Here is a 26,849-nt window from a genome sequence, read left to right on the forward strand (position 1 = left end):
TATCTTTCGGAGTTTGCTCAGACTCATCCATTATAGCTAAATTCAAATCACAGTCCAATGTTGATAGCAAGGTAAACTAACTGGAAATTTAATAAACATACTTTATTTATAGTTATTTTGAGAATAATTATTTATAAAATTTCTTACCTTAATTGCAAAAGGCTGTATGCAAACTGTGGTTTAAGTACTATAATTTTGACTGAAATTATACCAATGTGAAACACAAGCATAATGATTAGTTTACCATAACCAGGAATGTAAAAGAGCCAGAAAAATTAATTCTAGGAAACAAAAATGAGGACAGAAACTTTTTTGCCATTTAGGTTGCCCCTGATGACAAAATAATAACAATAGAATAAATTTAAGCAATACATTATCCCCCATTATATTGGAGGGAAATACTAGTATACAACAGTAAACATCAGAATCAAGGTGGTTTTAGCTAAAAATGTCATTAACTTCACTTGGTCCTTGTTTTAATTAGAAGATTCTAAGACAGTACCCTGGCTATCTCACTCTTATAGATTATGACATGTAGAATCAACATTCATACTAATTACCTTTTACTGTGGCTAAAATAATCATTATCTGAATCTTCCTGTGATCCTGGCAATTCAGGATTTCCAGTTTGATTATTTCCGAACTGATTCTCATTTGGAGTAGCTTTTCCCCCAGCTGATGCTGATATCCACCCATAGCAAAGAAAGTTTACAATATTAAGAAAATACTAAAATAATATTTACATGTATATACTATATATTCTTATCCATGTTTCAATATCTCCATGAACTTTATTATTTCCAAACTGAATTTCATGAAACCTTTAGTTTTTGCAAAAGGAGAATTCTTTGGTAAATTCAGTTTGCGGAAAATTGGATTAAAGCAATCCTAACAGGAACACAAATCCCATAAAGACACACACCTATTGTAGGATTTCTCTGTTTTTATGTACAATATATACAAGGTGAGGTAAGTTGGGTTTTATTCAAATCTAGTTGTCTCTAAAAAGCTTTTGCCAAAAGTATGTTTTAAAATAGTATTCTGAGGATCCTCCTCTGGGAAGCACAGGGTATAAATACAGAGCATATGTCATTTGTTATTTTACATACACAAACATATAAGTGTTCCCGTCCGGGCATTATCACAGCATGTGTGACCTCAGGTAAGTTATTTCTCACTTCAGTTTCCTTAGCTCTAAAATGGCAATAGTGCATATAAAACACTTTCTGCACAGTATGCAATCATTAGAAGGCTTTAGATTTCAAGTTCTGATTTCCATTCCATAGCATTTCCTAGTTCAGGTCTTTATCACCTCAGTCTAGTCTCCATATTGTCTCCCACATTGTTTTTCTGGAACTGAAATCCAATTACACCATTCCTGTTAAAAACTTTAAATGGCTCTCCATTACCTACAAAACTTTGTAGCTTTGCAAACAAGGATTTTGCAGCTAAATCCCTACCTACCTCCAGTTGTACTACATGGTGCTTCTTCCTCCCCTTCCTACCACCAAACTATAATAATAACAGTGTGTGTGTGTGTACTCAGTTGCTTAGTTGTGTTTAACTCTTTGCCACCCCATGGACTATATATAGCCTGCCAGGCTTCTCTGTCCATGGAATTTTCCAGGCAATAATAGTATTATTACTAATACCAGGTAAAAATTATTGAACCAACTACCACATTAAACAAAGCCTGAAAGCTCCATTCATATCATAATCTATGTGAAGAAAGCTTTTTGGAATTGGGCTGCATGGCCCAACATTTGTAATCTGGATTTGAAGTTAAGAATATGAATAGTTCTCTATGCCTTTTTTTTTTTTTTTAATTTTATTGACATTTCACATGTTTCAATGCCATTCTCCCAAATCTTCCCACCCTCTCCCTCTCCCACAGAGTCCATAAGACTGTTCTATACATCAGTGTCTCTTTTGCTATCTCGTATACAGGGTTATCGTTACCATCTTTCTAAATTCCATATATATGCGTTAGTATACTGTATTGGTGTTTGTCCTTCTGGCTTACTTCACTCTGTATAATAGGCTCCAGTTTCATCCACCTCATTAAAACTGATTCAAATGTATTCTTTTTAATGGCTGAGTAATACTCCATTGTGTATATGTACCACTGCTTTCTTATCCATTCATCTGATGATGGACATCTAGGTTGCTTCCATGTCCTGGCTATTATAAACAGTGCTGCGATGAACATTGGGGTACACGTGTCTCTTTCCCTTCTGGTTTCCTCAGTGTGTATGCCCAGCAGTGGGATTGCTGGATCATAAGGCAGTTCTATTTCCAGTTTTTTAAGGAATCTCCACACTGTTCTCCATAGTGGCTGTACTAGTTTGCATTCCCACCAACAGTGTAAGAGGGTTCCCTTTTCTCCACACCCTCTCCAGCATTTATTATTTGTAGACTTTCGGATCGCAGCCATTCTGACTGGTGTGAAATGATATCTCATAATGGTTTTGATTTGCATTTCTCTGATAATGAGTGATGTTGAGCATCTTTTCATGTGTTTGTTAGCCATCTGTATGTCTTCTTTGGAGAAATGTCTATTTAGATCTTTGGCCCATTTTTTGATTGGGTCATTTATTTTTCTGGAGTTGAGCTGAAGGAGTTGCTTGTATGTTTTTGAGATTAGTTGTTTGTCGGTTGCTTCATTTGCTATTATTTTCTCCCATTCTGAAGGCTGTCTTTTCACTTTGCTAATAGTTTCCTTTGATGTGCAGAAGCTTTTAAGTTTAATTAGGTCCCATTTGTTTATTTTTGCTTTTATTTCCAATATTCTGGCAGGTGGGTCATAGAGGATCCTGCTGTGATGTATGTCAGAGAGTGTTTTGCCTATGTTCTCCTCTAGGAGTTTTATAGTTTCTGGTCTTACGTTGAGATCTTTAATCCATTTTGAGTTTATTTTTGTATATGGTGTTAGAAAGTGTTCTAGTTTCATTCTTTTACAAGTGGTTGACCAGATTTCCCAGCACCACTTGTTAAAGAGATTGTCTTTAATCCATTGTATATTCTTGCCTCCTTTGTCAAAGATAAGGTGTCCATATGTGCGTGGATTTATCTCTGGGCTTTCTATTTTGTTCCATTGATCTATATTTCTGTCTTTGTGCCAGTACCATACTGTCTTGATAACTGTGGCTTTGTAGTAGAGCCTGAAGTCAGGTAGGTTGATTCCTCCAGTTTTTCTTTCTCAAGATCGCTTTGGCTATTCGAGGTTTTTTGTATTTCCATACAAATTGTGAAATTATTTGTTCTAGCTCTGTGAAGAATACTGTTGGTAGCTTGATAGGGATTGCATTGAATCTATAAATTGCTTTGGGTAGTATACTCATTTTCACTATATTGATTCTTCCAATCCATGAACATGGTATATTTCTCCATCTATTAGTGTCCTCTTTGATTTCTTTCACCAGTGTTTTATAGTTTTCTATGTATAGGTCTTTAGTTACTTTAGGTAGATATATTCCTAAGTATTTTATTCTTTCCGTTGCAATGGTGAATGGAATTGTTTCCTTAATTTCTCTTTCTGTTTTCTCATTATTAGTGTATAGGAATGCAAGGGATTTCTGTGTGTTGATTTTATATCCTGCAACTTTACTATAATCATTGATTAGTTCTAGTAATTTTCTGGTGGAGTCTTTAGGGTTTTCTATGTAGAGGATCATGTCATCTGCAAATAGTGAGAGTTTTACTTCTTCTTTTCCAATTTGGATTCCTTTTATTTCTTTTTCTGCTCTGATTGCTGTGGCCAAAACTTCCAAAACTATGTTGAATAGTAATGGTGAAAGTGGGCACCCTTGTCTTGTTCCTGACTTTAGAGGAAATGCTTTCAATTTTTCACCATTGAGGATAATGTTTGCTGTGGGTTTGTCATATATAGCTTTTATTATGTTATGTTCCTTCTATTCCTGCTTTCTGGAGAGTTTTTATCATAAATGGGTGTTGAATTTTGTCAAAGGCTTTCTCTGCATCTATTGAGATAATCATATGGTTTTTGTTTTTCAATTTGTTAATGTGGTGTATTACATTGATTGATTTGCGGATATTGAAGAATCCTTGCATCCCTGGGATAAAGCCCACTTGGTCATGGTGTATGATCTTTTTAATGTGTTGTTGGATTCTGATTGCTAGAATTTTGTTTAGGATTTTTGCATCTATGTTCATCAGTGATATTGGCCTGTAGTTTTCTTTTTTTGTAGGATCTTTGTCAGGTTTTGGTATTAGGGTGATGGTGGCCTCATAGAATGAGTTTGGAAGTTTACCTTCCTCTGCAATTTTCTGGAAGAGTTTGAGCAGGATAGGTGTTAGCTCTTCTCTAAATTTTTGGTAGAATTCAGCTGTGAAGCCGTCTGGACCTGGGCATTTGTTTGCTGGAAGATTTTTGATTACAGTTTCAATTTCCGTGCTAGTGATGGGTCTGTTAAGGTTTTCTATTTCTTCCTGGTCGAGTTTTGGAAAGTTGTACTTTTCTAAGAGTTTGTCCATTTCTTCCTCGTTGTCCATTTTATTGGCATATAATTGTTGATAATAGTCTCTTATAATCCTTTGTATTTCTGTGTTGTCTGTTGTGATCTCTCCATTTTCGTTTCTAATTTTATGGATTTGATTTTTCTCCCTTTGTTTCTTGATGAGTCTGGCTAATGGTTTATCAATTTTATTTATCCTTTCAGAGAACCAGCTTTTGGCTTTGTTGATTTTTGCTATGGTCTCTTTTGTTTCTTTTGCATTTATTTCTGCTCTAATTTTTAAGATTTCTTTCCTTCTACTAACCCTGGGGTTCTTCATTTCTTCCTTTTCTAGTTGCTTTAGGTGTAGAGTTAGGTTATTTATTTGACTTTTTTCTTGTTTCTTGAGGTGTGCCTGTATTGCTATGAACTTTCCCCTTAGGACTGCTTTTACAGTGTCCCACAGGTTTTGGGTTGTTGTGTTTTCATTTTCATTCATTTCTATGCAAATTTTGATTTCTTTTTTGATTTCTTCTGTGATTTGTTGGTTATTCAGCAGGGTGTTGTTCATCCTCCATATGTTGGAATTTTTAATAGTTTTTCTCCTGTAATTGAGATCTAATCTTACTGCATTGTGGTCAGAAAGATGCTTGGAATGATTTCTATTTTTTTGAATTTACCAAGGCTAGCTTTATGACCCAGGATGTGATCTATCCTGGAGAAGGTTCCATGTGCGCTTGAGAAAAAGGTGAAATTCATTGTTTTGGGATGAAATGTCCTATAGATATCAATTAGGTCTAACTGGTCTATTGTATCGTTTAAAGTTTGTGTTTCCTTGTTAATTTTCTGTTTAGTTGATCTATCCATAGGTGTGAGTGGGGTATTAAAATCTCCCACTATTATTGTGTTATTGTTAATTTCTCCTTTCATACTTGTTAGCATTTGTCTTACATACTGCGGTGCTCCCGTGTTGGGTGCATATATATTTATAATTGTTATATCTTCTTCTTGGATTGATCCTTTGATCATTATGTAGTGACCTTCTTTGTCTCTTTTCACAGCCTTTGTTTTAAAGTCTATTTTATCTGCTATGAGTATTGCTACTCCTGCTTTCTTTTGGTCCCTATTTGCATGGAAAATCTTTTTCCAGCCCTTCACTTTCAGTCTGTATGTGTCCCCTGTTTTGAGGTGGGTCTCCTGTAGACAACATATGTAGGGGTCTTGTTTTTGTATCCATTCAGCCAGTCTTTGTCTTTTGGTTGGGGCATTCAACCCATTTACGTTTAAGGTAATTACTGATAAGTATGATCCCGTTGCCATTTACTTTATTGTTTGGGGTTCGAATTTATACACCATTTTTGTGTTTCCTGTCTAGAGAATATCCTTTAGTATTTGTTGGAGAGCTGGTTTGGTGGTGCAGAATTCTCTCAGCTTTTGCTTGTCTGAGAAGCTTTTGATTTCTCCTTCATACTTGAATGAAATCCTTGCTGGATACAATAATCTGGGCTGTAGCTTATTTTCTTTCATCATTTTAAGTATGTCTTGCCATTCCCTCCTGGCTTGAAGAGTTTCTATTGAAAGATCAGCTGTTATCCTTATGGGAATTCCCTTGTGTGTTATTTGTTGTTTTTCCCTTGCTGCTTTTAATATTTGTTCTTTGTGTTTGATCTTTGTTAATTTGATTAATATGTGTCTTGGGGTGTTTCGCCTTGGGTTTATCCTGTTTGGGATTCTCTGGGTTTCTTGGACTTGGGTGATTATTTCCTTCCCCAGTTTAGGGAAGTTTTCAACTATTATCTCCTCAAGTATTTTCTCATGGTCTTTCTTTTTGTCTTCTTCTTCTGGAACCCCTATGATTCGAATGTTGTAGCGTTTAATATTGTCCTGGAGGTCTCTGAGATTGTCCTCATTTCTTTTAATTCGTTTTTCTTTTATTCTCTCTGATTCATTTATTTCTACCATTCTATCTTCTAATTCACTAATCCTATCTTCTGCCTCTGTTATTCTACTATTTGTTGCCTCCAGAGTGTTTTTAATTTCATTTATTGCATTATTCATTATATATTGACTCTTTTTTATTTCTTCTAGGTCCTTGTTAAACCTTTCTTGCATCTTCTCAATCCTTGTCTCCACGCTATTTATCTGTGATTCCATTTTAATTTCAAGATTTTGGATCAATTTCACTATCATTATTCGGAATTCTTTATCAGGTAGATTCCCTATCTCTTCCTCTTTTGTTTGGTTTGGTGGGCATTTATCCTGTTCCTTTATCTGCTGGCTATTCCTCTGTCTCTTCATCTTGTTTAAATTGCTGAGTTTGGGGTGTCCTTTCTGTATTCTGGCAGTTTGTGGAGTTCTCTTTATTGTGGCTTTTCCTCGCTGTGTGTGGGTTTGTACAGGTGGCTTGTCAAGGTTTCCTGGTTAGAGAAGCTTGTGTCGGTGTTCTGATGGGTGGAGCTGTATTTCTTCTCTTTGTTCAGTCGCGCTGTGGGGAGGGAGGGAGGGATGCTGCAAACAAATAACACTGGCGTGCGCTCGCAGTGCCTCAGCCACACTGGGTCTGCCCCCGCTCACGGCGCGTGTAGCCTCCCTGCCCACACTGCTCGGGCTCTAGGTTGTTCCGCCGGGAACAATCCGAGGCTGGCCCTGGGTTGCATGTACCTCCCAGGTCCAAGCCGCTCAGGTTCAGGCACTCGGGTAGTCCTCAGAGGCGCAGACTCAGTTGGGCCTGAGTTTTGTGCTCTTCCCAGGTCCGAGCAGCTCAAGTGATGAGGTGTTTGGCGAGCGCCAATGCTGCGACTTATCGCCTCCCCACCCCTCGGTTATCTGGGTGTAAAACCGGTGCACCTTCTCAGGCAGATGTTAACCGTCCAGACCCCCAAAAAGTTTTAGTTAGCAAAGAAGCCTGCTTACAGTTTTATAGATAATGTCTCTCTGGGGCTGCGATTGCCCCCTTCCGGCTCTGGCTGCCTGTCACTGGAGGGGGAAGGTCTGCAGCCGGCTATCTCTGTTCAATTCTTTGTTCCGTGCGCGGGCCTGGCGGTGTCTTAGGTTGGGGCTGGCTTTTCGCGTGGTAGATATCCCACAGTCTGGTTTGCTAGCCCAAATTATTTCGCTCAGATAGTGCTCAGGGTATTCAGGCCAGATTCTTACTCTAAGCGATGCAGCTGCGCCTCCCTGCCCAGCCCCCGCTTGCTAATGGCGCGTGCAGGCGTCTGCGCTGCTTCTCCGCTGGGGGAGTTACCGTAGGACTCGCAATCTTCGAGTTTTAATTGTTTATTTATTTTTTCTTCCTGCTGTGCTTCCAAAGCTCGGCACAGATTCGGCAGTGAGAAGGTTTCCTGGTGTTTGGAAACTTCTCTCTTTTTAAGACTCCCTTCCCGGGACGGAACTCCGTCCCTCCCTCTTTTGTCTCTTTTTTTGTCTTTTATATTTTTTCCTACCTCCTTTCGAAGAGTTGGATTGCTTTTCTGGTTGCCTGATGTCCTCTGCCGGCATTCAGAAGTTGTTTTGTGGAATTTACTCGACGTTTAAATGCTCTTTTGATGAATTTGTGGGGGAGAAAGTGTTCTTCCCGTCCTACTCCTCCGCCATCTTGGCTCCTCCTCCCCTCTCTATGCCTTTTTAAGGGGGCTTAATCAGTGACTCTTTCAAGGGTTTTTAAATAGGAAGATAAATAATCCAACTTGTAACAAGAATGATGCCGATGGCAGTCTAGAAGATACACTAGAAAGGAGATATAAGCAAGAAGGCCACTCAAGATGGTTTTTAAGTTTCCTTTAAACTAAGAATCTATCATTTTACAATAAGGAAATTTTCAAAGCTTTAAGTTTGAACAACTGGAAGAATGATGGAACGAAAGAAATAAGAAAGTGTACTGGCTTGGGGGCAACAACAATCAAAGATTAAACATGATAAAGTTGAGGCATGTCAAAAAATATAGAGATGTGTAGTGCTGGAAAAGACTAAAAGATAACAAATAGAAATGACTATCCATTCTAATATGAAAAAATAAGAAATACATCTTTTCTCCTTCATTAAAGAACCAATGAAATATGCTGTGCATATTTTTACCAGTTATATTTTGATAATATCACAATGTTAGAGCTCAGATATTTTGTATTCTCAAGCACCACTAAAGAGTAATCTGACAATTTTAAGACACTGTACAACTATCATCAATAAATGATAGTGCACATATGATAAAAATTAAGGAACTTCATCTCACATCACACATAAAAATAAATTCCTGGTATATTAATGAACTAAATGTGAAAAGCTAACCATAAAATATTTGTAATATAATACAGGGCCATATCCTCACAGCAAAGGGATTTTTTAAAGAAGACATCTTAATACAGAGGAAGCACTTATCATGAAAGAAAATGCTGACAAACTTGACTAAAGAACTGCAGCTCCACTTTTGCTGAGGATATAGAAAGACAAAACTGCTCCCACCTGAACAAGGAGAAAAACACCATCTATAAAATAATAACTGAACTCATCAGAGTTAAGTTTATAAGAAATCAGATTCTAATTTCCTCCAAGGAGAAAATAAGATGTTTCATTTTTGGCAGAGCATTGGAGGAAGTAATTGTCATTGTTTGAAGAAGTAAAAAGGAGGCTTCCTTGTGGCCCAGTGGTAAAGAATCCATCTGCCAATGCAGGAGACACGAGTTTAATCCCTGATCCAGGAAGATGCCTCATACCGTGGTGCAACTAAGCCTATGCACCACAACTATTGAACCTGTCTGTGCTCTACAGCCTGTGCTCCACAACAAGAGAAGCCACCGCAGTGAGAAACCCACACACCACTAGAGAGTAGCCCCTGCTTGCCATAACTAGAGAAAAGTCCACAGAGCAATGAAGACCTAGCATGGCCAAAAAATAAATAAATTTTTATTACTGAGGAGGGTAAGGAAACCTTTCCACCCCTAGTCTTAGATAAAGCCTAAAGGAAGGAAAGAAGCAAAAGCTGGCAGGATCATCTTGGGCCCAGGATCACAAACATACAAAGCATTGGTTTACTACTACTAGGTTAGGGGAAAGAAATTCTCTCCTAAATTTAAAAAAGTCATTTACCCCTTATTTTTAATTTCTTTAAAAGATAATGCACACACACACAAAAAAGATAATGCACACTAAGAGCAAAAACAATAAAAATGTATTATGGAGTTTGTAACACATATAGGGGTAAGATGTATAACAACAATAGCACAGAAGATTTGAGGGAGAGAATAGAAGTATATTGCTGTAAGGTTCTCATACTATGTATGAAGTTGTATATAATTGAAAGTATACTTCAAATTAAAGGTATATATAATGTATATCCTGGAGACACTTCTTAAAATACAGACAGCAAATATTTCAGGCTAGTAGACCATGGTCTTTGTCACAACTACTCAACTCTATCATTGCAGTGCAAAAACAGTCATTGACAATATGTAAATGAAAGGGCATGGCTGTGTTCAAGTAAGTTTATTTATAAAAAAAAATAAGCCGTAGGGCATGGATTTAAATTTTAAAAAAGGTGTTTTCTGACCATCAACCTACAGTAACCACTAAATGCTTTTTAAAATGAGGAATAACTAATGAGCCAATGGTGGAGATAAAATTGAATAAAAAAAAACTACTCAACAAAAAAAAAAGTCAAGGAAGAAACAGAAAACAGATGAGACAAATAGAAAATAAATAATAAAATGGTACATTTAAAACCAACCACATCAGTAATTACATTAAATGTAAATGGTCTAAACACGCCTAATATTAATAAAAGGCACAGTTGGTCAAACTGGATTAAAAGGTAAGGTATATATATATATGTTGTTTACAGGAAACCCATTTGGAATATAAAGTCAGATAAAAGTTAAATAGAAAAAGATATACCATCAAAAAACTAATCAAAAGAAAGCTAGAGTGATTATATTAATATCAGACTAAGTGAATTTCAAATTGAAGACCATTACCAGAGATAAAGAGAAACATTACATAATAACATAGAAGTCAATTTTTTTCAAGAAAACATAACAATCCTAAATTGTGCATACATCTCATAAAAGAGCTTCAAAATGCACAAAACAAAACAGAGCTGAAAATGTCAACACTCATCTCTGTAATTGTTAAAACATGCTGACAAAATTTAAGAATTCCTTTCCTCAAAAGAATCTAAAGAGAATAAAAAGACAAGCCACAAACTAAAATCTAGAGTGAATTATATAGAAATACACACACACACACACACACATATACATACAACTGCTGGAAAAATATCTGTACATATTGTCACCCTGCTTTAATAACTTATATGCAAAGTACATCATGAGAAATGCTGGGCTGGATGAAGCACAAGCTGGAAACCAAGATTGCCAGGAGAAATATCAATAACCTTAGATATGCAGATGACACCACCCTTATGGCAGAAAGCAAAGAGGAACTAAAGAACCCCTTGATGAAAGTGAAAGAGGAGAGTGAAAAAGCTGGCTTAAAACTCAATATTCAGAAAACTAAGATCATGGCATCCAGTCCCATCACTTCATGGCAAATAGATGGGGAAAAAATGGAAACAGTGTCAGACTTTATTTTTTGGGGCTCCAAAATCCCTGCAGATGGTGACTGCAGCCTTGAAATTAAAAGACGCTTGCTCCTTGGAAGAAAAGCTATGACCAATCTAGAGAATATATTAAAAAGCAGAGACATTACTTTGCCAACAAAGGTCCATCTAGTCAAAGCTATGGTTTTTCCAGTAGTCATGTATGGATGTGAGAGTTGGACCATAAAGAAAGCTGAGTGCCAAAGAATTGATGCTTTTGAACTGTGGTGTTGGAGAAGACTCTTGAGAGTCCCTTAGACTGCAAGGAGATCCAACCAGTCCATCCTAAATAAAATCAGTTCTGAATATTCATTGGAAGGACTGATGCTGAAGCCGAAACTCCAATACTTGGGTCACCTGATGCGAAGAACTGACTCATTAGAAAAGACCCTGATGCCGGGAAAGATTGAAGGCAGGAGAAGGGGACGACAGAGGATGAGATGGTTGGATGGCATCTCTGACTTAATGGACATGAGTTTGAGCAGGCTGTGGGTGATGGTGAAGGACAGAGAGGCCTGGTATGCTGCAGTCCATGCAGCTGCAGAGTCAGATATGACTGAGCAACTGACTGAACAACAACAATAAAATGAATCAATATTTAAGAGAACATAAAATAGGCAAAACACTTGGATGAAGACAAATCCAAATGGCCATGAAACATATGAAGAAATGTTTAAGCAAAGAGAATGACTAGAAAAGAGAAATAGAATATTTGGAATTATAAATTCAGTGTAAGGGTTTAATAGCAGATTAGACATAGCTAAAAAGAGAATTGGTAAGGTAGATTTGGAAGAAAGAGGTGAACAAATTATCCAGAATGTAGTCTGACAGCAAGATTATGGTTCAACAGGAACTTTTGATACAACTTTTAGAAACAACTTTTTGGTACTGGGTACAGTCACTTTGGAAAACACATGGAAATTATTTAGTAAAGTTGAACATATACATACAATGCTAATTCTAGGTATACTTTTTTGAGATTCTTTTGCACATATGCATTTAGGACTCATGTACAAGAATGTACAAAATAGCATATTTGTAATAGCCCCAAATTGGAAACCAACTGTCTGTCAGCAGAATAGGTAAATAAATCATGATATGATCATACAATAAAATATTATACAACAGTAAAAAGAAATGAAATAGTATTATACATGACAACATTGTTGAATCTTTCAATTATAATGTCAAGTAAAAGAAAAAAGTTTCAATATGATTATAAATAAAATTCAAAAGAGACAAAACTAAATTATTATTAAGGAATACACATTGAGGTTGTAATAAAACTATAAAAAAAGTAAGAAAATAATTATCTCAAAAAATCAAGTAGGACTTCCCTGGTGGTCACTGGTTTGGAATCCACCAACCAATGCAGGGGACATGGGCTTGATCCCTGGTCTGGGAAGATTCACATTCCACGAGGCATCCAAGCCTGTGTACCACAACTACTGAAGCCCACACACCCTAGAGCCAGTGTTCTGCAACAAGAGAAGCTACCACAATAAGAAGACCGTGCACTGTGACTAGAGAGTAACCCCTGCTAACTGCAACTAGAGAAAGCCCGCACACAGTAACCAAGACTCAGCACTGCAAAAAATATATAATTAAAAAAAAAAATCAGAGCACTCTTTTTATTGGGGAAGGAGGAAGAGTGACCAGAAAGAGGCACACAAGGCTGGAAAGCTCTTTTAAGAAGCATAGTGAAATATACCAGTCAGAGAAAGACAAATACTATATGTTATCATTTATACATGGAATCTAAAAAATAAAACAGATGAATATAAGAATAACAAACAAAACACATTCCCTGAGAAACAGCCATTAAACTTCTAAGAAGATAGTAGGATAAATGCATGTATTTAGAATGCATAAATTTAGAATTTATTTAGAATATATGCACTGTATTTAGAAAAATGTTGCTTATAGCACCATTCATAATAGCAAGAATATTAAATCAAGGTTATATAAACAAATATACCACAAGAGAAGTCTATAATGATGTAGATCTATATTTATTGGCATGACATGTCTGTGACATTTTCTAAAAGAAGAGGATTTAAAAGAGTTTGTATGTGTCCTCATTTTTCAAAAGTTAAAACATATTTATATGAACTAAAAAAAAATTGGAAGAATATACACCAAAATACTAACAGATACTAATAGCTATGGGCTTCCCTTGCTGGTAAAGAAACTGCCTGCAGTGTGGGAGACCTGGGTTCGATCCCTGGGTAGGAAGATCCCCTGGAGAAGGGAAGGGCTACCCACTCCAGTATTCTGGCTTGGAGAATTCCAAGGGGTTGCAAAGAGTCAAACATGACAGAGCAATTTTCACTTTCATTTTACAACAGCTATCTCTGGATGGTGAAACTATTGTTAATCCTTATTTTCTTAATAGTTATTGATGTTTCTAGAACTTTTAAAAATGAGCATACACTAGGCTCTCAGTTAAATTATAGTTAATTTTTTTGATGTGAAGCACCAAGAAATTAATACTATTTAAAAATTACAATTACACAAAATTCATAAGATTAAATATTCTCAATCAAATACTTTTTTGGGGTTTTGTGAAAGTAGCATAGTTCAGGGACTTGGCCAGTAGCCTAGGGTATAAAATATGATACTACTCATAACTTTATGTAGGGTAATTGCCTACTTCATTAGTTACTTGATCTTGTATTTTTCAGGACTACTGGAATTCCACAATTAACTTTTTTCCCAGGTGTTTTTTCATTTAACCTCTAATTGATACCATAACTGGAAAGCCATATATATAACTGCAGGGATATACCTAGATAAAAAAAAAATAAGGTAAAGACTCTCACTGATCACATTAAATGTGTGTATGCTCAGTCGTTTCTGATTCTTTTGAGACCCCACGGACTGTAGCCTCAGGCTCCTCTGTCCTTGGGATTTTCCAGGCAAGAATACTAGAGCAGGTTGCCATTTCCTCCTCCAGGGGCCTTTCCAATGCAGGGATAAAACCCATGTCGCTTGTGTCTCCTGAATTGGCAGGTGATTCTTTATCACTGTGCCACTTGGGAAGCCCATGTTAAATGTACCTAAGGTGAAGCACACACACACACACACACACACAAGAAGAGGCTAAGTTTGGAATATCACTAGGCACAGTATAAACTTAGAATGCAGAATGCAATAATTGTTATTATTGAAGATGAAGAAAAATGCAACTAATTAAGAATAAGTGTATTTTGCAGCTGTAAAGAGTGTTGTCATTAATTGAGGGGGTTTCATTTAATTCTTAATTTTTAGTATATTTGGTTTTCCATCACAATTTATTTGCTGTATGCAGCCAGGTAAAAAAAATCCAACTTATTTCAATATATTCTTAGAGTGTAGTACCAGCTTAATTTATATGTTTAAAAGTTTGAGTTTTTAAAAACCTACCACTTTTTGAGAACTAAATTACCAGTAAGTTGGTATGTGTAATCATACAAAAATTTTAATCTTTGAAATCCAAATGTCTCCCAATATTAAAGTTATTTTGCTTTGGCCTGATACTGTTTACCTGGATAAGATACTTCTGAACTTATAACAGTAAGGTTTTATGTAACAATCACTTCCCTTCTCTTCTCCTTTAGCCTTAACTTTATCTGAAATTATAATAGGTGGTAGACTTTGTTGTATTTTGATTTTATTTTTATTTTAGCATAGTATTTAGATTAGTCTTTTTTTTTTCCTCCCAACTCGTACAACTATTTTTAAAAATCCCCAAGTTGAATTGGAGCTTTCCTATTATATTGCCTGTATTTGTAAGGCTAGATTTGCCCAGTTTGCCCAGACTTGACTATTAAAATGTACTATAACAACTTCATTCCAGTTGAAATCACCTTCTTCCTGATTCTTGTCAAGATGTTCTTTCAAAGCATTTTCTAAAACACTAGGATCTGTTCCAGGTTCTTCCTTTGACAGAGTTACATTAAGTGGTCTGTGTATTATTCTGTCAGGCTCAGCAACACCATTATTAGTCTGCTGTTCATCTAAAGAAACTGCTGCTGATGCTGAATAAATATTTCCTAAATGATCCATTATAGGAAGCAAATATAATTCTGGTTGAAGAGCCTAAAACATACAGGAAATTTAAAAATTAGTTTATAGTTTAAAAAGCAATAAGTTAAAAATTAGCATAAATTTAAAATGTCAAATTACACACATATGGAGGAACAAATGATTTGAGTTTCAGTTCTGATTCTTGCTTTGTCTTCACCTAAAAACAAATGAAAAAATAATTGAAGCTTTTGTAGCATTTTCCAGTTACTTTTAACCTCACTGTTTTGCAAAAGTTATATATCTGTGATATAAAAATCACATCAAACAGTTGGTACTAACGCTGGTAACTAAGCTAGATTCTAGAAAAGGTTAGAATATATCCTACTTCTGTTCAGTGTACTAAACATAATTGAAACTCTATGTTATTTAACAACAGTAATTATGGCTCTCACTTGCATGGACTTACTATGTGCCAGGCCCTATTCTAAATGCTTTACACTTACATATAAAGCTCAGTTAATCCTCACAGTTCCATGTGACAGGCATACATATGGTATGTATGAGGCACAGAAGAGAATGAGGCAAAGAGAGGTTAAGTATCTTGTCTAAGATTTTAGAAATAGGAAGTTTCCAAGTTGGGTCGCAAAACCAGGTAATCTAGTTCCAGAATCTAACTTTGTAAACTTTACTTCTTAAATGTTAGACCCACAGAGTTAATTTGTTACTTGTTTATTCATTCAACAATTACAGAAGGCATACTATGTGTCAGGTAGTATTCTATAGGGGATGGTAAACAATGTGAAATCCCTGCTCTCATGTAGCTTATATTCTACTTGGAGAGCAGATGTTAAAATAAACATGATTTAAGGTAGTGATATGTGTTTTATGAAAATAAAATGGAGTGATGTAATAGAGAGTAGTTCAGAGAAAGAATATCTGAAAATTAGGTGGTCAGGGAAGGCCTTTAAAAAAAAAATACAATAATTGAACTGAGAACTGAATTATGAAAAAAAGAAGCAATCTATTTGAAAATCTGGAGAAGTGATTTCCAGGCAGGTACAAAGATGATGAAATAGATGTGAGTTTGGCTTCATGTGAGGACCAAAGGAAGACTTTTGTGGCTAAAATGTAGAACCAAGAAGAAAATAGTAGTAGATGAAATCTGAGAGCCAGCCTGTTCCTGAGACTCTTATCTTTTGCATAGCCACTGTAAGACTCCTGGTTACAATTCCTGTCTCTGGTTTCTTAAGGCTCTCATCATGTTATCTTCTGCTCAAAAACTACAAAGTTTCAGGAAAAAAAAACAAAAACATCCAAATTCATTAATCTGGCATTCAAGACCTTCAACAACCTACGTTTACAATTGTCTACTATTCCCTTTCACACAATCAGTGCTCCAGTAAAAACTGAACCACTCACTTTTCTGTAGTTGCCTGCTTAGCCACTTCCATGCTCATTCTGCTTTCTCTACTCAGAAAGCTTCTCCCACCCAACATGTTTGCAAGATCAAATATTTATCTGTCAAAATCCAAACTGATGACCACTTCTTTCCTAAAGTTCTCCATTTCACCTCTTCTCTTTCTGGAAGCAATCTCTTTTTCTTCTAAATACAGAGAAATCAGTTCAGTTCAGTTCAGTCGCTCAGTCGTGTCCCACTCTTTTTGACCCCATGGACTGCAGCATGCCAGACCTCCCTGTCCATCACCAACTCCCAGAGTTTACTCAAACTCATGTCCATTGAGTCGGTGATGCCAACCAACCATCTCATCCTCTGTGGTCCCCTTCTACTTCCACCTATAATCTTTCCCAGCTTCAGGGTTTTTTCAGATGAGTCACTTCACATCAGGTGACCAAAGTATTGGAGTGTCAGCTGCAGCATCAGTTCCTCCAATGAATATTCAGGACTGATCTGGGGCTTTCATGGTGGCTCAGATGTTAAAGCATCTGCCTGTAATGCGGGAGAGATCCATGTTCGATCCCTGGGTTAGGAAGATCCCCGGATAAGGAAATGACAACCTGCTCCAGTATTCTTGCCTGCAGAATTCCATGGACAGAGGACCCTGGTGAGCTACAGGCATGGGGTCGCAAAGAGTGGGACACAACTGAGTGACTTCACTTTCTTTGTCTTTCTTTTTTCCTTTAGGATGGACTGGTTGGACCTATTTGCATTCCAAGGGACTCTCAAGAATCTTCTCCAACACTGCAGTTCAAAAGCATCAATTCTTTGGCACTCAGCTTTCTTTATGGTCCACTCTCACATCCATATATGTCTACTGGAAAAACCATAGCTTTGACTAGATGGATCTTTGTTGGCAAAGTAACATCTCTGCTTTTTAATATGCTGTCTAGGTAGGTCATAACTTTTCTTCCAAGGAGCAAATGTCCCTTAATTTTAAGGCTGCAGTCACCATCTGCAGTGATTTTGGAGCCCCCCAAAATAAAGCCTGTCACTGTTTTCACTGTTTCACTATCTATTTGCCATGAAGTGATGGGACCAGATGCCATGATCTTCGTTTTCTGAGTATTGAGTTTTATGCCAACATTTTTACTCTCCTCTTTCACTTTCATCAAGAGGCTCTTTAGTTCCTCTTTGCTTTCAACCATAAGGGTGGTGTCATCTGTATATCTGAGGTTATTGATATTTCTCCCAGCTTGTGATTTCAGTTTGTGCTTCATCCAGCCCAGCATTTCTCATGATGTACTCTGCATATAAGTTAAATAAGCAGGGTGACAATATACAGCCTTGACATACTCCTTTCCCGATTTGGAGCCAGTCTGTTGTTCCATGTTCAGTTCTGTTGCTTCCACCTGCATACAGATTTCTCAAGGGGCAAGTCAGGTGGTCTGGTATTCCCATCTCTTTAAGAATTTTCCACACTTTGTTGTGATCTACACAGTCAAAGGCTTTGGCATAGTCAATAAAACAGAAGTAGATGTTTTTCTGGAACTCTCTTGCTTCTAGAGTTTTGCCAAGAGAACACACTGGTCATAACAAACACCTTCTTCCAACAACATATGAGAAGACTCTACATATGGACATCACCAGATGGTCAATACTGAAATCGGATTTATTATATTCTTTGCAACCAAAGATGGAGAAGCTCTCAATACAGTCAGCAAAAACAAGACTGGGAGCTGACTGTGGCTCAGATCATGAACTCCTTATTGCCAAATTCAGATTGAAATTGAAGAAAGTAGGGAAAACCACTAGATCATTCAAGTATGACCTAAATCAAATCCCTTATAATTATACAGTGGAAGTGAGAAATAGATTCAAGGGATTAGATCTGATAGAGAGCCTGAAGAATAGCAAGGAGAGATAAGAAAGCCTTCCTCAGTGATCAATGCAAATAGAGGAAAACAAAAGAATGGGAAAGACTAGAGATCTCTTCAAGAAAATTAGAGACACCAAGGGAATATTTCATGCAAAGATGAGCACAATAAAGGACAGAAATGGTATGGACCCAACAGAAGCAGAGGATGTTAGAAAGAGGTGGCAAGAATACACAGAAGAACTGTACAAAAAAGATCTTCATGACCCAGATAATCACGATTGTGTGATCACTCACCTAGAGGCAGACATCCTGGAATGCAAAGTCAAGTGGGCCTTAGGAAGCATCACTACGAACAAAGCTAGTGGAGGTGATGGAATTCCAGTTGAGGTATTTCAAATCCTGAAAGATGATGCTGTGAAATTGCTGCACTCAATATGCCAGCAAATTTCGAAAACTCAGCAGTGACCACAGGACTGGGAAAGGTCAGTTTCATTCCAATCCCAAAGAAAGGCAATGCCAGAGGATGCTCAAACTACCTCACAATTGCATTCATCTGAGACACTAGCAAAATAATGCTCAAAATTCTCCAAGCCAGGCCTCAGTAGTACGTGAACCGTGAACTTCCAGATGTTCAAGCTGGATTTAGAAAAGGCAGAGGAACCAGAGATCAAATTGTCGACATCCGTTGGATCATCGAAATATACAGAATATGCTGTTTTAATTATTTGTGTATTTTGTCTTCCCACTACACTGAATATTCTTTAAGGGAAAAATCTATGTCCAATTCTTTTTATTCTCTCATTTTGTATAGAGAAAAACATCAATAACTATTTGTTGAAAATAATAAATTATTAGAAACAGTTTAGAATTTTAATTATTGTTAGATCACTTCCAATTTAGGATTCTGTAGTTGATATTTAGTAATTTTAAATATCATGAAAAAGAACAAAAGTAATTCTTTTTCTTCCAAGATTAAGGGAAACTAACTTAATGATCAGTAAATTAATATTCTGTGTATGGAACAGAACTCTATGACAAAATGTTCAAATCTAGTAGATAAGCCCAAGAATTCCAATAGCAAATTCCTCTACAGTACTACTTTGGGAGGATGTTTATTTTTTCCATTATCACTCATTATTTAATTTTTTTCAGTAAACATTTAAATGCCTGTAAGTGCTAAAAGCCTTGTTAGGCACTCATAAATAAAATAGTGAATAAGGTCTTTGCTCACAGGGAGCTACAGTCTAGGCAGAGTTAGATGTTAAACAAATAACCACATAAACAAATACATAATAATGATATGTTTAAACTAGAGTAGAATAGGAATAAACTGCATTTTAGAGTTTCAATTCAGTTCAGTCATTCAGTCCTGTCCAACTATTTGCGACCCCACAGACTGCAGCACACCAGACTTCCATGTCCATCACCAACTCCCGGAGCTTGTTCAAACTCACATCCATCACGTTGGTGATGCCATCCAACCATCTCATCCTCTGCCATCCCCTTCTACTGCCTTCAGTCTCTTCCCAGCATTAGAGTCTTTTCTAAAGAGTCAGTTCTTCACATCAGGTGGCCAAAGTATTGGAGCTTAAGCTTTATCATCAGTCCTTCCAATGAATATTCAGGACTGATTTCCTTTAGGATTGACTGGTTTGATCTCCTTGCAGTCCAAGGAACTCTCAAGAGTCTTCTCCAACACCACAGTTCAAAAGCATCAATTCTTCAGTGCTCAGCTTTCTTGATGGTCCAACTCTCACATCCATACATGACTACTGGAAAAACCATAGCTTTGACTAGATGGACCTTTGTTGGCAAAGTACTGTCTCTGCTTTTAAATATGCAGTCTAGGTTGGTCATAACTTTTCTTCCAAGGAGCAAGCTTCTTTTAATGTCAAGACTGCAGCCACCATCAGCAGTGATTTTGGTGTCCAAGAAAATAAAGTCCATCACTGTTTCTGTTGTTTCCCCATCTACTTGACGTGAAGTGATGGACTGGATGCCATGATCTTCATTTTTTGAATGCTGAGTTTTAAGCCAGCTTTTTCACTCTCCTCTTTCACCTTCATCAGAGGCTGTTTAATTCCTCTTTGCTTTCTGCCATAAGGGTGGTGTTATATGTGTATCTGAGATTATTGCTATTTCTCTGGGCAAACTTGATTCCCACTTGTGCTTCATCCAGCCCTGCATTTCACATGAAGTACTTAGCATATAAGTTAAATAAGCAGGGTGACAACATACAGCCTTGACATACTCCTTTCCCAATTTGGAACCAGTTTGTTGTTACATGTCAGGTTCTAACTGTTGCTTCTTGATCTGAATACAGATTTCTCAGGAGGCAGGTCAGGTGGTCTGGTATTCCCATCTCTTTCAGAATTTTCCATTTTGTTGTGATCCACACAGTCAAAGGGTTTAGCGTAGTTAGTGAAACAGAAGTAGATGTTTTTCTGGAATTCTTTTGCTTTTTCTATTATCCAATGTATGTTGGCAATTTAATCTCGGGTTCCTCTGCCTTTTCTAAATCCTGCTTGAACATCTGGAAGCTCTTGGTTCACGTACTATTGAGGCCTAGCTTGGAGCATTTTGAGCATTACTTTGCTAATATGTGAGATGAATGCAACTGTGTGGTAATTTTAACATTTTTTAGCATTGCCTTTCTTTGGGATTGGAATGAAAACTGAACTTTTCCAGTCGTGTGACCAGTGCTGAATTTTCCAAATTTGCCGGTATATTGAATGCAGCACTTCCACAGCATCATCTTTTAGGATTTGAAATAACTCAGCTGAAATTCCATCACCTCCATTAACTTTGTTCGTAGTAATGCTTCTTAAGGCCCACTTGACTTCACACTCCAGTATGTCTCGCGCTGGGCGAGTGATCACACCATCATGGTTATCTGCGTCATTAAGATCTTTTTTTGTGTAATCTTGCCACCTCTTTTTAATATCTTCTGCTTCTGTTAGGTCCATAACATTTCTGTCCTCTATTGAGCCCATATTTGCATGAAATGTTGCCTTGGTATCTCTAATTTTCTTGAAGAGAGCGCTAGTCTTTCCTCTATTTTTTTAACATTGATCACTTAGGAGGGCTTTCTTATCTTATCTTATCCTTGCTATTCTTTGGAACTCTGAATTCAGAGGGGTATATCTTTCCTTTTATCCTTTGCTTTCCCTTCTCTTCTTTTCTCAGCTATTTTTAAGGCCTCCCCAGACAACTCTTACCTTTTTGTATTTTTTTTTCTTGGGGATGGTTTTGATCACCACCTTCTTACAATGTTACAAACCTCTGTCCATAGTTCTTCAGGCACTCTATCAGATCTAATCCCTTTAATCCATTTGTCACTTCCATTGTATAATTGTAAGGGATTTGATTTAGGTCATACCTGAATGGTCTAGTGGTTTTCCCTACTTTCTTCAGTTTCAGTCTGAATTTGGTAATAAGGAGCTCATGATCTGAACCATAGTCAGCTCCCGGTCTTGTTTTTGCTGACTGTATAGAGCTTCTCCATCTTTGGCTGCAAAGAACATAATCAACCTGATTTCGGTATTGACTGTCTAGGGATGTCCATGTGTAGTATCGTCTTGTGTGTTGTTGGAAGAGGGTTTTTGCTATGACTTGTGCGTTCTCTTGGCAAAACTGTCAGCCTTTGCCCTGCTTCATTTTGTACTCCAAAGCCAAATTTGCCTGTTACTCTACGTACCTCTTGACTTCCTACTTTTTCACTCTAGTTGCCTATGATGAAAAAGACCTTTTTTTGGGTGTTAGTTCAATAAGGTTTTTAGGTCATCATAGAACCATCCAACTTCAGCTCCTTCAGCATTAGTGGTTGGGGCATAGACTTGGATTGCTGTGATATTGGTTTCCCTTGAAAATGAAAAGAGATCATCCTTTTGTTTTTGAGATTGCACCCAAGTACTGCATTTCTGACTCTTGTTGACTGTGAGGCCTATTCCATTTCTTCTAAGGGATTCTTGTCTACTTAAGAGTTTAAATAGGGAAAATCTTGATTAGAGAAATAAACCTTATATAAATATGAGAAACCAGAAACTTTGAGATCTAATGGTTTGCTGGACTGAGATTTCAGCTAGGAAAACTCTCTATTTAGAAAACCCTGCCCCTGAAGCTACAAATAGGAGTGTTCAATTGAGAGTAGCTGATTCCTGCCCCATCAAATACAGTATATTGGAGTCATTCCACATCAAAGAAGGCTAGCTGTGGCCTAACAAATAAGAATTCATTTTTTTCCCCACAAGTGCTCATTTAAAAATCTTCTAATGCTATTAAATTTAAAAATATATGATCACATTTAAAATTTGCCTTTATTTTCTCCCCAGGGAAATTTACACACCAAGTTCAGTTCAGTTGCTCAGTCGTGTCCGACTCTCTGAGACCCCATGAATCGCAGTACGCCAGGAGTTCACCTGTCCATCACCAACTCCCAGAGTTCACTCAGACTCACGTCCATCGAGTCAGTGATGCCATCCAGCCATCTCATCCTCTGTCGTCCCCTTCTCCTCCTGCCCCCAATCCCTCCAAGCATCAGAGTCTTTTCCAATGAGTCATCTCTTCACATAAGGTGGCCAAAGTACTGGAGTTTCAGCTTTAGCATCATTCCTTCCAAAGAAATCCCAGGGCCCCATATTTTAGTGCACAGTAATATACCAGAAAGGCCCATCTTTTCTTGATGACCTGTGTGCTAAATGATATTTCCATTTTGTTACGATTGAGATTACATATTGCATAGTATATTAAGGAGTTGAGCTGATAAGCTTTTAAGAAAGAAAATTTGTTAAGGTATGCTTTTCTTTAATCAAAAGGAAAAATTAAGAAAACTTACTACAGCTAGATTATTTCCAATGCATTTGAGAAATAAAAATTTCTCTGCAACAGCTTCTTCACCAAGGAACTCACTGAGATGCTCCCTCAGGTCTTGTAAAGTTAGATGAGGAGATACTCTGAAATATCATGACATTTCCTTATAATGTAAAATAAAATGGGTTTCAGCTATAATAAAGATTCAAGAGCTTTAGTATTTTATCTCAAGTCCAAATCCTAATTTAACATATCATATATAACTTAATATATTGTGTTTCTACATTGCTTGGAACTTTGTAGGCTTGAAGGCTGTAAATATTTTTTTACAAAATGGTTAAAAGTCACTTAATCAATAAAATCATTAAAATTTTAAATTATCCAAATGTACAGTTTATAAAAGTCCTTTCTGTACTGAAAAGGACTTATTTTCTTTTCTCATCTACCTTCAGTTTCACTTTTCTCATCTACCTTCAGTTTTTTTATTAAAATAAAACCATGCAATGATATTTATATAATATTATATGTATCTTAAAGAAGGATTTAGCCACAGATATTTATTTTGGAAGTTTGACAGTGTTAGCTAGTGCTTAAGACTTTCTTTGATGATCGAATGTCATCAGACTATACATCTTTGCTTATTGGGAACGCTTCATTCCTCAACATCTAAAATTTAAAGCTCTTGTTCTGAGTTCTTATTTTTCTAGACTTTTAGGGGAATACAATATAATTAACTCATTCAATTAACAAATATATATTGAGTTCCTCTTGTGTCAAATATTGTGTAGGGTTGAGAATAAGGCAATCAACAAAACAAATATTTTCACCCTTATAGACCTTACAATCTAATGGTGGAAGTGAAAAAATTAACAAAGTAAGAAAAAATTTAATTCGTAAGACACTGCTAAGTACTATTTGTTGTTGTTGTTTAGTCGCTCAGTCCTATCTGATTGTTTGTGACAGCATGGACTATAGTCTGCCAGGCTCCTCTGTCCATGGGATTCTCCAGGCAAGAACACTAGAGAGTGGGTTACCATTTATTTCTCTAGGGAATCTTTCCAATGCAAGGATCGAACCCACGTCTCCTGCATTGGCTGGCAGATTCTTTATTGCTGAGCTACCAGGGAAGCCCAGCACTATAGAGAAACGTAAAGCAGGTAAGGATGAGTATTCTGATGAGAGAAAATATAAACAAAAAAGTAATACTGGAGAAAAGAATGAAGGAGATAAGATAGCATATGTAAAGGCACAAAGAGCATTTTAGACAAAAGAAACAGCAAGTACAAGAGTTCTGAGGTAGGGCTATGTCTAATGTGTTCCAGAACACAAAGGAAGTTCATGTGCTTGAAAAAAATGATGGGGAAGATTAGGAAGACTGAGGTGTCCTCAAGAGAAATAACAACAGGCAGTTAGAACACATAGTATCATGTGTGTTTCTGTGCATGTGAAAATATATATATGTTGTGTGCATGCCCAGTAGCTTCAGTCATATCCAACTCTTTACATCCCAGTTGACATCGGCCCATCAGGCTCCTCTGTCCATGTGATTCTCCAGGCATGAATACTGGAGTGGGCTGCCCTGCCCTCCTACAGGGGATCTTCCCAACCGAGGAATCAAATCCGCATGCCTTACATCTCCTGCATTGGCAGGCGGGTTCTTTACCACTAGCGCCACCTGGGAAGCCCATATATATGTTATATGTATGTGTGTATATATATATATATATATATATATATATAGTGTTTTTATTTTTAAATAGTTCAGTGAAAAAGTCATTGTAGATATACTGGTTTAACCACTATTCACAGCTCTTCAGTAGGTTTCTAATTTCAGGTAAATACAGTCTTAATTCTCTTTGTGTATAGCCTGGTTACTACACAGATTAGTTATACTCTGTTTTTTAGGTGGCAGTGCGATGGCTAAGTGACATCTGTTCCTATGGCACTTTTTAACAGTTACAAAGTGCTATTTATTGATAGTATTCATTAAGGCAGGGACTGGATCCATCACACAAACAAGATATTTTTCACTTACAATTTTTGAATTTCCACAAAGCATTTTTCTCTGCAGAAAAAAAAAGATCTCTTTTTCAGACACATTGTAATGTGACTACAAAATACTTGCCTTATAAAGCCAGCTGAAATGAATTTGTTAACAACTTCTATTGAAATGGTATTTAATTTATAATTCCATGATCCTTCAGGGACATAAAAAACATGAAGTTCCACCAACTGAATAAATTGAGAATAAAGTCAGTTAAAATCATTTTAAAGTGAGAAAAATCAATTACTGTCCTATAGAATTTGAGTTTAATAAACATCATTGAAATAAACAAGGTATATATGTATCCTTCTGAACAAACACATACAAAAAAATAAAACGAAGAGCCTGAAATATGCTAAGTTGGCTACTAGGCACTGGAGCACATTTTCCCTTGGAAACAATGTCCTAGATGTGGTGCTAGATTTCCTTAACATATATATGACACACAAAACATTTGTGGCTTTCAGTAAGGACACTAGATTGCCAAGATCAGATTTCCTATTACCAACCAATGCCCCTTTCCCTGACCTCTACCTACATAGTTTAATTTGTGTGATTTTGTGGAATTCTTATTCTTTATATATATATATATATATATATATATATACACACACACACATATATAGTCCTTATTCTATATATATATGTGTGTGTGTGTGTGTGTGTGTATGTATATGTGTATATATATATATATATATATATAGTCTCCCTAACACAGCTGTGATGATTGCTAGTTCTAACCTGCTGAAGTGTGAATACAGGGGTTTGGGGAATATTTTTGTTTACCAGAATTTGAGGAAGAACCTATTCCTGACCAGTGATGGAAAAGGAATGGTTGTTTCCACATAGGGCAGGTCTGTAAGCTTAGATTGTGTTTATATGTTGTCTGTGCTTATATGTACTATCATCTTTTCTATTGTTTTATGACCTCAATTAGAATTCATCCACTGAGAAGAATATTTAGATTTCCACAAAACAGTTATAGCAAATAAAGACTTTTACTTCAATGAAAGTTTGCTACTCATCCATATTAAAAGTTAAAGCATTTAAATGATTATATACTACAGTATAATGTATCTGAAAAAATGTTTTTTTAAATTTGAACTAAATATGACCTCACATTAATATTAGTAATTCTTATAGGAAATGAAAATGGCTCTTGAATGAGTAATTTGCTCAAGTTGTTTTTATAGACCAAGCATATTATTTGTATATTTTGATGTCAGAATATTAACTGACAGTTTAAGATGTCTGCATAGATTGAATAGTGAAATTTCCTATATGCTGTATTTTGAATTTCAGGGCATTTAAAAGATTACTCTCAGCAAACGAAGCAACAGACAAAGAATTAATCTCAAAAATATACAAGCAACTACTGCAGCTCAATTCCAGAAAAATAAAAGACCCAATCAAAAAGTGGGCCAATGAACTAAACAGACATTTCTCCAAAGATGACATACAGATGGCTAACAAACACATGAAAAGGTGCTCAACATCACTCATTATCAGAGAAATGCAAATCAAAACCACAATGAGGTATCATTTCACGCCAGTCAGAATGGCTGCTATCCAAAAGTCTACAAGCAATAAATGCTGGAGAGGGTGTGGAGAAAAGGGAACCCTCTTACACTGTTGGTGGGAATGCAAACTAGTATAGCCACTATGGAGAA

The 26,849-nt window shown here is 36.6% G+C and overlaps 1 protein-coding gene across 1 annotated transcript in view; it reads right to left on the bottom strand.

Moving 5' to 3' along the window:
- Window positions 1-26,849, bottom strand: part of SPATA1 (spermatogenesis associated 1) — a gene marked incomplete at its 5' end in the record, with an annotated part of 59,911 nt that overhangs the window by 24,619 nt on the left and 8,443 nt on the right. The window contains 5 exon segments of the mRNA XM_027538247.1: window positions 561-675; window positions 14,892-15,123; window positions 15,215-15,268; window positions 23,161-23,278; window positions 25,261-25,367. Coding sequence (XP_027394048.1) covers window positions 561-675; window positions 14,892-15,123; window positions 15,215-15,268; window positions 23,161-23,278; window positions 25,261-25,367 — 626 coding nt within the window.

The sequence above is a fragment of the Bos indicus x Bos taurus genome, chromosome 3, assembly GCF_003369695.1.
Source record: "Bos indicus x Bos taurus breed Angus x Brahman F1 hybrid chromosome 3, Bos_hybrid_MaternalHap_v2.0, whole genome shotgun sequence".
NCBI lineage: Eukaryota > Metazoa > Chordata > Mammalia > Artiodactyla > Bovidae > Bos > Bos indicus x Bos taurus.